Source organism: Micropterus salmoides, unplaced genomic scaffold (assembly GCF_014851395.1).
Source record: "Micropterus salmoides isolate LMB-PRFRI ecotype aquatic unplaced genomic scaffold, ASM1485139v1 Ms_hic_scaffold_13, whole genome shotgun sequence".
Taxonomy (NCBI): Eukaryota; Metazoa; Chordata; class Actinopteri; order Centrarchiformes; family Centrarchidae; genus Micropterus; species Micropterus salmoides.
This window is the reverse complement of record NW_024040374.1, coordinates 17,039,867-17,055,265: the sequence shown is the minus strand read 5'-3', so window position 1 is coordinate 17,055,265 and position 15,399 is coordinate 17,039,867. Positions and strand designations below refer to the sequence as shown.

At 42.0% G+C, this 15,399-nt stretch overlaps 1 protein-coding gene across 3 annotated transcripts; it reads right to left on the bottom strand.

The window, feature by feature from the left end:
* Nucleotides 1-2,155: 2,155 nt before the first annotated feature.
* LOC119900687 (rho guanine nucleotide exchange factor 18-like) lies at nucleotides 2,156-15,006 on the bottom strand (the record flags this gene model as incomplete). Of its 3 annotated transcripts, none has more annotated exon segments than XM_038715862.1 (19): nucleotides 2,156-2,305; nucleotides 2,605-2,886; nucleotides 3,099-3,179; nucleotides 3,370-3,438; nucleotides 4,255-4,364; nucleotides 4,686-4,832; nucleotides 4,983-5,168; nucleotides 5,520-5,593; nucleotides 5,758-5,936; nucleotides 6,123-6,199; nucleotides 6,344-6,598; nucleotides 6,733-6,850; nucleotides 6,968-7,093; nucleotides 7,295-7,545; nucleotides 7,764-7,904; nucleotides 10,678-10,787; nucleotides 11,372-11,579; nucleotides 12,999-13,044; nucleotides 14,948-15,006. In XM_038715862.1, coding segments are annotated over 19 exon segments (2,669 nt in total), but the record flags the coding sequence as incomplete, so codon positions are not given.
* Nucleotides 15,007-15,399: the final 393 nt, after the last annotated feature.

Genomic DNA, 15,399 nt, shown 5'->3' with positions numbered 1-15,399 from the left:
GGTGACAACCCACCTGATGAGGGTACTGTTCTAGTAGAGAAGAACACTTTAAGGTTTGTGGGTGTGTGATTTGATTATATCTACCATAAGATGATGATATCAAATTGTCAACTAGGCATAGGTGATTTGGCAATAAAATATTATCACAATTTTGACTATTTATTGACTTTTGTCAGGTCTTTAATTTTCTGTATTAACCAGAAACTTAAATTACTGGTGTTAGTCAATCCCAATTTCTTTTTGCTGATTTTCCAGAAATTGTTTTCCCATGATTTACTGTTAGAATTTACAGTTAAAGTTACATAAACTGTGATAGAGTTTTTAATCCATGTCGCCACCTGAAGTAAGGACACCAAAACTGTCACGTTAGTCTGTATCATCTTGATGCGATAAGAGTTTAAGTCTGTATCAAGATGAAACTTCCCATGCTACAGTTACCCTGTTCTCAGCTTGTCACAGAGAATATCAATCAACCAAACTGGGCCTTTGAACACAATAAAGGTTGACATTAAGTAACTTTAGTGTAGCTCCCTCACAGATCTGTTAGCACCGGGAATGAAATTACAGTCAGTGGATCTTGCTCAAAGCTCCTCTCCCATGAAACTCACAAACAATGGCCCACATTGTCTGCAAGGAGAGAATGAGGGATACAGGTAAGAAACACAGGGAGGAGGACAGAAAAAGAGGTAAAGAGAAAGACTGCTCCCTGCGTAGGTGGATTCCTGAGTTGGCTAGTTAGATATGTATTTATGTCTGTTTACCATTACAGCATCTATGAAACAGGATGTGGGAGCTGAAACTGATGCTTCTTTTCTACAAATAATAAAGTTCCTTCAGTTCCTTGATCCATGTATTTGGCTCTTCAGTGTTTCAGATTCTTAAGTATCTTAGAAGGGGAAAAAAAGAGAGTCATGGTAGGGACAGGTTTGGAAAATTGGTGCAACAAAAAGCATGAGAGACGGGAAAGTGAGTAAGCATCACCAACAACATTTTTAGGAATGCACTGAAATGAAAATTCTTGGCCAAAGCCGAATATAATGAAAAGATTTGCAGAATACCGAACACCAAACAAGTACATTCACATTTTTGGCAATTTTTTTTACCATTGCATAAATAGTCAAAATGTGCTTTTTACTTACTGTTTCCCACAGGATTTGGAGAGACTATAGTGGGTGGTTCTGAGGCCCAAGAAGGTCCGGTAAAGTAAATTACATGTGTCCATTTACTTTTAATGTACACATGTAATATGTTTTATACTTTCTGTGAATATAATCCAATTAATCTCATTTCCATACTGTATAGACCCCTTATTTTGAAAACTGGACATTGTCACATGTGTATCCTTGCGCCAAATTCATCAAGTCTGACCCAATTTGTTAAATAATGTTGTATGTGGTTCTCGTATCATATATATCGTGTCAGCTCGCTCTGGTCCGTTTCAGTTACCATAAAGGCTCGAATACGTGTGCACTCCAAATTTAGGTGTGGCAAGCGTCTCAGAAACGGGTGACAGAAACACTCAAAGCGGGTCAGACCGTTTGTTGCCTTCTAAGAAGTCAGCCACAGATGGAGTGGATGTGCTAGGAGACAATTCAGCAGAACAGTGTCTGCAAACGGTGATTTTGTGTCTTTCTCAGACACTTCCACACTGCCGACATGTTAACGTAATTGTTTGGTAAAATTCGTTCAGTATTTTGACTTCTTAGGCCGAATGCTGAAAGTTCTTTTTTGCCATTTTTGGCCGATTAATTTTGGTGGACCGAACATTCGGTGCATCCCTAACATTTTTCCTGGTATTAACTCTTCACCTCACTGTCACCCAGCACCTCACCCATGTCCTCCTTTGCCACTTTTACACACACGTGTATATTGCTATTTGTGTCGCAGGTTGAATGCCTCTGGAGCAACTAGGGGTTAAGTGTCTTGCTCAGGGCTCACACTGGTGTCTCACAGTGGATTCGAACCCGGGTCTCTCACATCAAAGGCATGTGACTGTATGCAATGACAAATGTGTGAACACATCCGTGTATGCAGACACACCAAGGTAGTATAAAGAGAACAGCGTTCGTGGCTGTTCTAAGAGTCCACATCCATTTTTGGACTACATCCATATTGTCTCTGCAAGAAGACCATATTTAATTTAGAAATTCCTCACCTCAATAGTCTTCCGTTTGATCTTCTTCTGGTGTTCCAGGCGTTCCTTTTCTTTCTCCACAGCTCTGGTGGACTCTCTCAGCCTCTCCAGGTCCTGCTGGTACGTCTCCCTCTGACTCTCCAGCTCCTTCCTCTCTTCTGCCAGTTGCTCCTGCATCAAAAGAATGAGCATTGTTTCAAGTTGCAAAGTATGTGTGCAATATTGACATTTTTAAAATATATCCTATATGGTTTTTTTTGTCTTTGTTTAAACCACACTGAACTGAGACATGGACTTGGAAAGAACTACAAAAAGTTTCTAAAACAATTAGATTGTACAGGTCATACCAACTGGTAGACTTTGGGAACAGTTTATTTTTGAGCTGCAAGGTCATGATATTCTGCCTTTCGCACATATCTTTTGCCATTAAAATCTGTTCCACAGCCCTCAGGTAGGACAAAGCACTTCACCTCCAGCCGTCTGCACTCCTCCTCCCTCTGTCGGAGCCTGGCCTCTGTAGCCTCGACTTGCTGGCGGTGCCTCTCCCTCTCCCTCTCCCAGCGCTGCTGCTCCTGCCGGTGCTGAGACTGCAGCTTGTGGAAGCTGGCCAGCTCTTCTCTCTGCAGGGCCAGAGTGCGCTGTTTCTCCTGCTCCAGGAGCACGTTCCCTCTGTGGCGGCCGGGCAGGGAGGCCCGCTCTGTCAATGAGGCCCGTTGGAGCTCAATCTGACTGTCCTGCTGTGATATGATGGCCTGAAGATGGAGACAGGAGAAAAATAACAGAAGGTCATTAGGTAACATATTTGAATTTTGTGACAATGTTTATTTACTATTACAGTGAAACACATTTCTTATAAAAGTTATCAAGTTTAAGTGAGCAAACACAAACATTAAATAAATTAAACAATTAATCTGCAAACATACAGAAAATGCACCATATTTCAATCACTGACCGCATTTCTTACCATTTTCATAAACACTGGATGGGATAGTATTACCTGCAGACTATAGAGCCTTTGGGAGAGCATCAGCACTCTGTCAAAGAACTAGGATAGAGACAACGGCAACGTTATTATAATGAAATAAACACCCAACAACACCAAAACAGTACAACATTTCATTGGATTGACAAACTTCTCTAGGGTACATCTTTTCAGTTCAGCGGGCATGGCTATGAATATCAAACCCAGCAGTGTTGTGTAGCACAAGGTGAAAGATGAGAGAAGGAGAGTTTACCTCAGCCTCGGGGAAGGAGCCAGACCAGATGTGGTTCCATCTGGCAGGAGAGCAGCAGCTCTCATCAACCTGAGCAACAACGGTCGGACACACAGCACGTCATATTAATAAAATAATATCACAAACACACTGCGAGTGCTGTTCAGTACTGCTATACAATTTATGCAATACAATATAGATGCTGTGAAAACAATTGGTATTTGTTGTAGTAGTATGTGATTTAAAACAAAAAAAATTCTATGATACATAATTCAGAATTAACAGACACTATGCACGAATGATGCATTCATCATTTATGTCCATCCTACACACTAACATCCAAAAGAGATTCCACTGAGCTGCTGTTATTAGCCATAGTGGTGAAAAATATCAAGCTTTTACCATTCTGTATGGTAAGAAACCTGTTTTTACTGCCGTGATATGAGAGCTGAGCAGCATTAGAGATGAGTATGAGTATTACAAACAGGCAATACAAACACAGTTTAGTATAGTAAAGACATACAAAATGTGTAATGTAATATATATATATATATATATATACACACACACACTTCATTTAAAATACATTTGTAGGACTACAAATTCTGCAAGGTCAGTATGAACCACAGTACTGTAAATCAGATATCCTCAGTAATAAGTCTTTTTTTTTTTATTTGCCTGTTCAAGGACCAGGACTTACTGGAAGGCAAATCACTGAGTATATTGTTTAATCAAGGCTTTATCTATTTATAAACAATGAAGTGACCTGTGAGAACAGCGTCACAGTAAACATAAGGACATGGAAACTTTCCAGATGACTTGGTCTGGTTATTACTATTTACAGGAAATAACACTGTGTCTAATCCCAAGATACAATGTATGTGTGAGTGTGTGTTGGGCCCCTACCGTCTGCTCCAGGGTGTGGCTGCCACAGAGGTCTTTGAGCTGAGGGTCAGAGCTGGCTCTCTGGCTTCTGTTTCTGGACTCAGCAGAAAAGTTCTTCTTCACACTGCCATCTGGCACAGAAACAATAACACACACACACAGACACAGTGACAAAACGTACACAAATAATTAAACCAAACAGATACATGGAAATACTAACAATCACTAAAACACAAATAGATGTAAAACCGCACAAAAGCTTTTTCATTTTTTTAGCTTGCTGGCGTTGTCAAACAGATTTTGTTATTAAAAACCATGCACAGAAATTCTATTAATAAAACAAATTCAACGAATCAATTCATAATTTATTAGTGGTGTCAATGCAACCGAAATATAACTGCAAATCCATCAGATAGTCGACTTCCTCAGGGCGGTGAGTGTGCTGGACTCACTCTTACTGAGGATGGTGGGGCTGCTGTCATAGCCCCCAAAGGTATCCGCTCTCCTGGGCAGAATCCCAGAGCCGCACCCTTCCTCCAGCCGTGGCATCGGAGCCTCCTCCCTCACTCCGGACTGCAGTAGGTTCTGGAGGTTCTCCACTGAAGTGAAAGTGATAGCAAATGAAGGTTGAAACATGCAGTACATGAATATAAAATTGACAAAATGTATGTATAAAATTCACACAATGCCACAGTTCCATGCCTCTGTATCTAAAGTAGATTCACATATCACGCGGCCTTGTCCCCTACCCTCAGTGATTGCTCCTTTGAGCAGGGCCTCCCCCTGCTGGAGGTCTGAGGCGTCTCCTCGAAGCAAAAGTCTGGAATGTGATGCTTTGTCCTCTAGACCTGCCACAGACTCCGCCATGTCCGCAAACAGCTGCAGCTTCTCAGTGAGAGCCTGGACAACCATTGCATCCTTCTGGCTCAGCCGTTCTACAATGGAAAAACACAAAATGGAGTAAGAGAGGACTTCATTCCTTAAACAATGGAGAGGGGTGCAGGCTCTGTTACATGCTCACTTCTTATGCCTCAATACAGCAACAATTGTTCTTTAGCACACCCAAATATTCATAGATGTTTTAAACAGATTCTGCTACAAGGGATAAAATCTGTGTCCTAAAACAGTTGCGGTCTACTGAGAAGAGATGTTGAGAAAAAGGAGAAGTCAACAGTGATAAGGTAAACAATGATAAGGTTAATTTGATGTATGAGCACCTCCTTGTGGCCCACTTTATTACAGGGGATTTCTTAATGTATGTCATTGTTTACTTGATCTGCAGTTACCTTGAAATTCTTTGAACCTGAAAGCTCGTGTCTCTTCCTCCTCGCTGAACAGCCTCTCTTCTGTATGAGGACAACTACGAGGGGACAGGACAGAAGCCATTACAGGTGGGGAGACAGAGAAAGCAGACTGTGCAAGGACTCCAATTAATTTTCATTTTATTCCCCCCTGAAAAACATTCAAAATGTAACTAATGGTAATAAACGGCTGTGTATTTTCTCTCTCTGACAATGCAGCTACCTCTCAACAGCTTGCCGTATGTGTGCCATCCAACTGTTCCGCTCCTCCTTGGAGGTGGTGTGGATCTCGTACATTTCTGGCTCATTGGAGGAAGCACAGATGAGAAACATGGCTTTCTCCTCATGGGCCACTTCCCTGACAATCAGCTTCTGAAGAGAGATCACTGACGGCTTGTTATCCTGGGTGGAGAACAATAAGGAGGAGGAAAGAGACATGAGGCGGTGCTCTTTGATAACTGGTACTTGAGGTAGTAAAAGTCGATGAGTGACAATGTCATACATCTGTCACAGACTAAATTATTCCAGCGCATTACTCTTTGATAAACATGTTTTTGTTAGATAGTGTCATAAAGTAGAATCGCTCACCACTGTAGCAAATACATATCTCTGATCCTTCTCTTGAATCAACAGCAACACGTCTGACAGGAGCACTGCAAGAATATCTGGAAGGACAAAAAGGACAAATCACACCTTTTGACTTCATGATAACAGACTAGACAAGTGAATTTCTTTTTTTGTGTGCATTTATTCATTCATTAGTATGTGCACACTACTAGATAGCAGATCAGAAAATTCTTTTCTCGTGCCTTTCAGCCGGCCAGAAGCAGCTTTCCAGTTGACTGTGCCCTCGTGCAGCAGCCGTCTCCTGCCCTGTGCCAGGTCCTCCCTGCGGAACACTCTGCCATCTTTGATTTTTCCCAGCGCCTTTGGCTCCATCTTGTTGTGTATGTCTCGGAGTCGAGAGTTCTTCTCGTGGAGATTAACAAGCGCGTCAACCTGAACGATGGTGTCTTTGATCAGGCCCAGCGCCCGAGTCAGATCCTCATGCTCCTCTGTACCCGCTAGAGCCAGTAAAGAAAAAAAAACAAAAACTTTATAGATCCAGCAAAATGAAACTATAATGACTTATTTCTCACTAAACATCTGAGTGCACTCTCTTCAGTAGTAGCAGGAAAATGCTTGTGAAATGCTGGACCTTCAGTGTTGTGCAGAATGCGCTCCACTAGTACTGGGTACTTGGTAATGCGCTGTGTCACCAACAGAATACACTCAGTCACACCTAATCTCCGCACAATGGACAGGTTGTTGATTTTCTGAGAAGAAAATAATATTTAATTTAAGTTTCATCAGACTCCAGGTGGATTTAAGATTTAAGAGATTTAAGAAGTAAATCTGATATCCACAATCAGAAGGCTGCTAATGTGTCTTACCCGTATGATGTTTTGGAACTTTTTGTTGTTTTGCAGCTGCTCTTTGTAGTAACTGACAGCCTCAGTGTGGTGACTGCAGAAAACTCCATAACTGTCCTTCATCCTCTCTCCTATTTCACCCGAGAACTGGAGAACAAAGAAAACGGTCACCCAGGCGGCTCACTTTTCTGTTTTTTCAGTCTGTTTGTTTGCTGACACATGTCTTCTGCATGTCTTATCATAGATTGTGCGTGTGTAACTCCATTATGTGATGTATTCAAGAAATCAATGCGGAGCATTTGTACGGCTGTATGTTCTTGTTTGGCATGCTAAGTATCGTCTCCCTACCTGCGTGATAAGAATGTCTGCCACCCTGTTGATAGTGTAGTTCCTGTCGCTGGGCAACACAAGGTTTTCTCGCCTCCGCTCTTTGAGACGAGACAGGAAATGTGTGTGAAGCTCGAGAAGGTTTTCCAAGCGGGGGAACAGACAGTCCAGCCTGCCCGAGTCCATCTGGAGGTTCTCCTTTAGCTCCCGGACGTACACGCGCAGCATTATCTTCAGTGTTCGCACATGGTGCATCTCCGTCTGCATCAGCTCTGTGCATAGCGAATGCTAAATCAGTGGAGTACTCTTTTAAAAGAAGAATTCCTGTCCTGACTTTTTTTTTTTTTTTTATTCCCCCGCCTCACTGGTGAGCCAGGATGACATTTTACCAAAACTATCCAATCAATGAGCTACGTGTCAATCCACAGGATAGGTGACTCCTTGATTGGACAGGTACAGGTGTGAACATGATTTAAGAGATCACACTTACCATATATGACATCCTGTCTCTTCACCATTTCTTTGGAGTACGTCTTAACATAATGCTGGTCAACTGCCGAACTCCACGACTCTGCCTCCAGATCCTGGGCATCAGACTCCAGATCAGCCCGCACGGCTGCATAGTGAGCATCTGAGGAGAGGAGCAGAGGCATCAAAAACTATGTTTCATTACACCGTTTCAATACAGGGTATTATACAGGAATCTTGAAGTAAAATTCAATACCTTTATAAGACCTTTTCAAGAGTTTTTCAACAGATCTTAAGACTGCCGCGCCACTTTGAGCTAACTGATTAAATCAGCCACACACCTTTAAAAGGGACATTTTTGAGTTTTTAACAGGAATTTAAATATATTTATAACATATTTATTGCCTATATGTCATCAGGTTGTAACGCCACCTAAAAATTAAGGCATTCACCAACTTTCTCAGTTGCCTATAACAGCCTGTATGGGCCAACAGTTTTCTATGTGAAGGACTGGTCAGATTTCCTACGAAAAGCCACCGTCTTACATAAGCTATGACGTTTATGTAAGCAACATTACATCAAACCATGTGAAACAGTGCAATTTTGTGTTTTAGTTGGTTTAAACTAGATAATGTGAGCTTGCCTGCAATGATACGTGGGTATATAGGTATATACAGGAATCTTGAAGTAAAATTCAATACCTTTATAAGACCTTTTCAAGACTTTTTCAACAGATCTTAAGACTGCCGCGCCACTTTGAGCTAACTGATTAAATCGGCCACACACCTTTAAAAGGGACATTTTTGAGTTTTTAAAAGGAATTTAAATATATTTATAACATATTTATTGCCTATATGTCATCAGGTTGTAACGCCACCTAAAAATTGAGGCATTCACCAACTTTCTCAGTTGCCTATAACAGCCTGTATGGGCCAACAGTTTTCTATGTGAAGGACTGGTCAGATTTCCTGCGAAAAGCCACCGTCTTACATAAGCTATGACGTTTATGTAAGCAACATTACATCAAACCATGTGAAACAGTGCAATTTTGTGTTTTAGTTGGTTTAAACTAGATAATGTGAGCTTGCCTGCAATGATACGTGTGATAACTTTAATTGACCACTTGATCAATACAACAAATTTTAAATAGGCTAGGAGGGAACATAGATGAAGAGAATAAATTGAGTGATGAATAACGTAAGTAGTGTAGGCGGTGTAGCACAGACACAACCTGGAGGAGGAACTAGTCTAAATGACTTTATTAGTATAGCCTAATATTATAACATTAAATTAAAAGTATATTGTTAATGTAATAGTAAACTTTAAGTTTGATATTAATATATTCATTATGTTACTATATTCAATATAATTTCATATAATAGTATATAACTTACACTAGTTTAATATTAATTCAAATTACAGCTGTTTCAGTTTGGGGTTGTTTTTTATTCATTAACTTTGTGCAAGAAAAATGCTCTAGGCTACATGATAGTCTCCAACCTTGATTTTGGGCAGGCTACTAACTCGCCAATAATCATAACCGTTTATGCAGAACAATGAGTTCAACATTTATAAAGTTTGTTGCAGCACCCTCTATCCAGGCTGTGACTGATCTGTTCACAAAGTGACACTGACGAGAGCATCGGCTTTATGAAAAGTTGAATGTGTTTTAATAAAAGGCACTGATTTAGCTAAATTGGCGGCTAACGTTAGCCAAACCCACACGCTCCTTTAATTTTCCCTGTTGTCTTCTGTCTTACCGATTCCGCTGCTGGCGGCGCATCTCGCTCTTGTTTCTCAGGAACGGGGCTGTTCAAAGTGGCCACAGAGCGACCGGCCAACCGGGTTAAGCCCGTTACTCCTGATCGCCACTCCGACTATGTTTTGGACGATTAACATTGTGGGTCTGGCAGGGTGGGAAATTAGGGTCGGTTGTATACGTAAATCTTTTTCCGGTTCGCATGGATCTATTTATTGGAGCTTTTAAGAGTCAAATAGGCGCTCGGAAGATCGCTGCACCTAACGTTACAGACAGGAATCACATAGTCGCCACTCACTGCCTGTCTAGTGTTTTTGGCTATGCATTATAAATAGTACGTTCATCTTTGGACAAACAGGATTTTCACATTGACTTAAATATCTACAAAATTTAATACCTTGTTAAATGGCGATTAAGACTTTTTAAGACCCCGCGGACACCCTGTAATACAAAACGAAACATTATGGCACGCAACTGATCTTAGGGGCCCATGTCAGGAAGGTCAGAGGTAAAGGTCAACAGAATGGCTCCCCTGGAAGAACAGTCTGGATTGTGCAGCTGAAGCTCTGTCTCATCATCACTAAGATGACACCAACTCTCCAAATATCTCATGACCCAAAATGAAAAGATCTTGTTTCCTCAAAAAGGACAAAAGGTACCTCAAGTCCTAAGATGACTAACAGAATTCTCTACATTTTACATAATTAAAAAATGATCAACAGTGATTTTCAAGAGATGATTCCAGAAGAAAAGGTCACTAATTACTTCTTGTGAAGCATCCGAGTTTAAAAATAGTTCACTGCTGACTTAATGTCTCGCCTTTCTGTGTTTTGGCAGTGCTGAAAATGATAAATGGAGATAGTGACAAGGCCAGTAATCTGGTACTCAACAATACAATTTGTCCATACTGTCTTTGTTTTTCTGTGCGCACGAGATCAACTGTAATGCAGTCATGAGAGCAAAATGCACTGTACACCTCAGAGTGCCCACCTACGGAAGGAGATTAAGCTCAGAGATGGTTGAGAAAAAAATAAAACGCATAGATTTGAGAGAACTGGGCGGGCTGAGAAAAAGGTATAGTTACCACCATAACAATTGCCCTTCAGGAAAAAACCTCTACCAAGAGTGGAACTGTTGAAATTAAAGTTCAGCCTCCACCCCCAGTCAGCCAACTCACCTTCGACAATGACGAGGGACTCAGTGGTGGAGGGAGCGAGGGAAATGGCATCTTCGTTGCAGCGTTTGGAGCGGAGAGCATCGTTCTCATCCATCTCCCCGGGGAGGGACCTGAGGGACAACAACCAGAGGTCCAAGGTGGCATACATGCTGACACTGAGACAAATTTAATTCCACTAGCCCACTAAATAAATATATGCATTTACAGATCCACAGTACCAGTGACACACAGTTTCTTTCCTACTTGTGCTCCCGTTTACATCTTCCCTATGCGTTTGTCTCTCTCTCTCTCCCACTGCCTTCCCAACACACTTTTCTTAGCAATGCAGAAGTAAAGTAGTCCACTTCTGAGAACTGTCTTGATACTGTATCAAAAGGCTGTTACATTAGAAGAGACAGCTTCCCTTGATATGTCAGCTATAAATACACATCTTAAGATGGCATACAGAAAATAGTATTTCAGCAGCAAAGAAGCCAAAAATATCCAGCATTAACATACACGAGCTCCTGTAAACATCTACAGAAATATAGATTTGAGAGAAAGATTTGTGGTGGTTTTTTAACTTCTAGCAAAAGTTAAAAAAAACGAATCCTGTCATTTAAGAGCAATCTTTTTAGAAGGAAACTAGTTACGATAGAAATTTCAGAACCAAAAAGGCCTAAAAAGGTCTAACTTTCAAGGCAGAGATACTCACCCTGAGCTATTGTGGTGACGGAGGCTATGGCCAAGGCTGGAGGCAGAGGCTGCGGTGGAACTGGTGGTATGGGCGGCAGTCGACTGAGTGCTAGGTCCCCACAGACTAATGGTCATGCCTGGGGTGCTGAGAAACCCTGAGTGGCCATCCAGGGCCTGCGATGAGGCTGAGCCCGACTGCTCCCGCTCTCTGTCCCGGTCTTTTAGTGCTGGGGAGGAAAGACGAGAGACAGGTGAACGGAGGAAATGGGAAGATAAGGAGGAGGAACGTGAGGAGAAACGAGGAGAGGAGAGAGAGAAAGGAGAAGATGACCAGTGATGAGGAGCAGAGGGCGAGAAGGACGAGGCGGCAGGCGGATGTTTGTTCGACGCCTGTCCGAGTCGACCCCAGTATTTTTTCAGCCAAGATCGAGGCAGGGATCGGAAGTATCGGCACGTGATCAGGTCACGGTGCATCAACACTCTAACGCCAACACGTCCCGACAGACCCCACGATGAGGCAGAGGAAGGTGGGGAGGAAGAGGAGGATGGTTTAGCAATCCTAGAGCAATCGTTGGAGACTCCTGTGGTTCGAGGTGCGCCTCTGGTAACAGCTACCTCCATGGTGAATGTCTCAAACCAGGAGGAGTGGCAAAGTTCACAAGTCTTCGGCACAGTACCAGTAGATATTATTGCAAAAGTAATAAGTGATGTGTCTTCACTGGTGTGAACCAGGACAGCACAAAGCCCGGTTTTATACGCGACCCGCCCAGATCCTTCACGTCAGAGTTCTTCTAGCAACTTCTTGAGAGGCGTGCATCCTTTTCGATTTCTCGCTCTTTATGATTCTTCACTTTTGCTCAATTCTCTCTCACCACTACCCGTCTTCCCGACCCCCTGCGCAAGTTACTGATTGACCAAAGAAGTACATGAGGAGAAATTAGGTGTGGCTGACAGGACTCCAGCTGTTCAGAGGAGAACAACAACTGCAACAGGAGATTAACTTAAGCTGCTGCTGCTGCAGCCGCTCATGTCTCCTGCGGGCTCAGTCACATGTAACAGGGTCTGTTGAATGTTACAATTAGCCCTAATTGAAATTTCCTGGGATGGACCACTTGATAATAATGAATGCAAGCACACCTCACATTTATTCTGAGGCTCATCAATTTAGCGAGTCAAATTTAATCCAACCTTTCATAAAAAAAACTAGCAAAGATCAGATTTTTTGTTTTGTTTCTCTTTGTGTATGGATACAACAATATTACTTTATCTACCCTGTGTTTGGACAAGTACTGAACCAGAGGTAAAATCACCTGACCGTTCTTAACAATGGCTAATCATCACCTTTGCCTTCAGCCTGCTGGAGGCCAATCTCACCATCTTTGCTCAGTGTGTAGGCAGACACACACACATGCACCACAAAGACCCAGACCCACATATACACGTGGGTGCGCGCACACACATACACACACACACACACTTTTTAATCCTCTGCAAACCACTAGAGAGGCCACCAGCTTTTTAATTTGACACATGGGGACTAAACCACCTTCCAGTCCATCAATGCATCATCCACCCTTCACTTCAACTGATACTGTGGTCAGTGGTATTCACAAGGGGTGCAATCTGCACATGCATGTTCTGCTTACCAAAGTTAGGAGATCCCGATGACCCAGTCCTCGGTAGCGAATCTCTCTGTGCGGAGAAAATACAGAAAGACAACATTTTTTTTCAAGGCCATTCTCTCAAGCTTTTATCTGCTGAGTGAAAAAAGCAATTGCACACTCTTACTATATCAGTACTTTCTTTACAGGACAAGACACTCACAGGACCAAGGACTTTGTTTAATAAGCGGATTCATAAGAGTGGACATAATCATGTAATCTTCAGTCGAGTTGTCTTAAATGCCCTGTCCCAAACAAACCCACAACTCTCCCTGCTAAAGGTGGGTTTATGCTTCTCTGTTGAGGTGCTGCAGCAGTTGCATGTGGAGGCTTTGTTGCCACATAAAGGGTAACCTGTGGTTACAGGTGCAGGAAGTGTTTGTTGATAGTGAAAACATGGAGCAAGGTGAAGAAAAGCTTTGAAATCTCTTTTCCAGTTAACGTCAGACAAATCTTCAATCCAGTCACAATTCTCTATTACAAAATCAATGAAAGAATGCAACCAATTTCCATTTCTTTCACAATACATAATTGATGAACAGTCTGATCATGACGCATGACAGTTAGTGTTGCAACAGCAATCCAAATGGTTAAACCTAACCTGTAAACTATGCCATTTAATTCAAATTTGACATCATAAGCATCTATAGCAAGACTACCGATACACAGCAAACAAAAAAGCAGGAATCTAGCAAATGTCACCCCAATGCTGCCTTTGTTCTTATTAATCTTTAGTCCGTTTTTTTCCACTCTGAACTTCACTGTCCGTGCTACTGATCCAATGTGTGACAATGTACTTGTTAGGGCATTTGCGATATTATTGCGATATGATAAAATGAGATTTTCTAATTGCAAAGGCTGCAATTACGCTCTGGTCACATGACACGAGAGAGTAAAGCAGTCTGCAGAGGAAGCATCAACGTCGCACATTACGCTGTACCTTGACTTGTTGTTGTACAATGGCCTTAAGCTTGACAGAAGCTGACACTACAGAAATTTAGTGTCACACAGGGAATGAAAGTAGCACCCGCCACCCGCGTGTAAATTGGTGGTTGTGGTGGGTGAAATCTTCGAGCCATCCGCCGCTTTGGCGGACAGGAAAAATCATAGACTGTATATAACAGAAAGACACGTGTAGTAAGGTAAGCGTATTGTGGCGATCGCCGCCTGTGTCACACACAGAGCCACCAGTCAGCTCAGGAAATATCTGTGAAACAGCATTTCAAACCAAACGCACAAGTCCGAAAGAGGCCCAGTCTGTCCCGAGTTACAGCCACTTCGCTGCTTACCAGCATCGGAGGCTGCGGGGGTGGGGGACTCCGGTGTTGTCTGAGAATTACTAAATTTGTCAATTCAACACGAGAGGCGTCACACTTGGTTTTATTTTCGTTGGCCAACTTTTGAATTGATATTTTTTGTTCGCTTACTGGGACATAGAAAGATGGACTCCTAGGAGATTTGAACTGAAATAATGACGCATTAATTGGTGGTTGAACTGTGGGTTCTGCACTGAGCGCTTACTGTATACTACAACTATACTATACTGTAACTTTGTTTTTCTTGTCATCTGTAGGTAGGGCGACCTGATGATGTCACATCATATTATTTAATGCCATTTAATGCCATAACACAGGCCTGGCCTACGTGAGTATGTTTAATCTATCTAATATTGTGTTGGTCATACTATACACTGATTTATTGCTTGTCCATCTTGAATAATACAGAAGGTAAAGAGCTTAAAAATTAATCGCATATTAAATCGCAATATTGGTTAAAAAACACGCAATTACATTAGTTTGCAAAATTGTTCAGCCCTAGTACTTGTGTGTATATCTAGTCTACATATGCAAAACAACAGAACACAGAGTAAGTTAAGGCACTAGAGCTTTACTTAGTCCCCATTTCTCTACACTTCCATCACATATAGTGTTTACCTTATTCTTGCTGCTGGTGCAGTCACCAAGCAGAGACTTGCAGCTCTTGTGAACGTTCACAGCACAATCTGAAAAACAGCAGGACAGGAACACAGAGTCAGGGTTGCATTAGATACACAGTACACACTATACACAGAACACAATGGTGGCTTTTGGATATATGGGTATGGAGGGTACAAAACAGTAAACCAAGTTTGAAATTTCAAAACCAACCCACCAGCTTTTGAAGTCAGTGTTCAAACTAAAAAGGCTGTGACTCAAACAAAGCAATGCAACCATGCCGAAACAAATGGAGGCAGACCTTTTTCAGCTGCAGAGGTAAACAATCACAATGTTTGTTTATTAGACAAGATTAGAAGTATTGTTCGTCACAAAGTGAAAGAATCTCTTCCGGCTGCATAAGACTAGTGCAGCCCCGATTCTGTGGCTTTGGTTTGTTTACACGTGCAAGA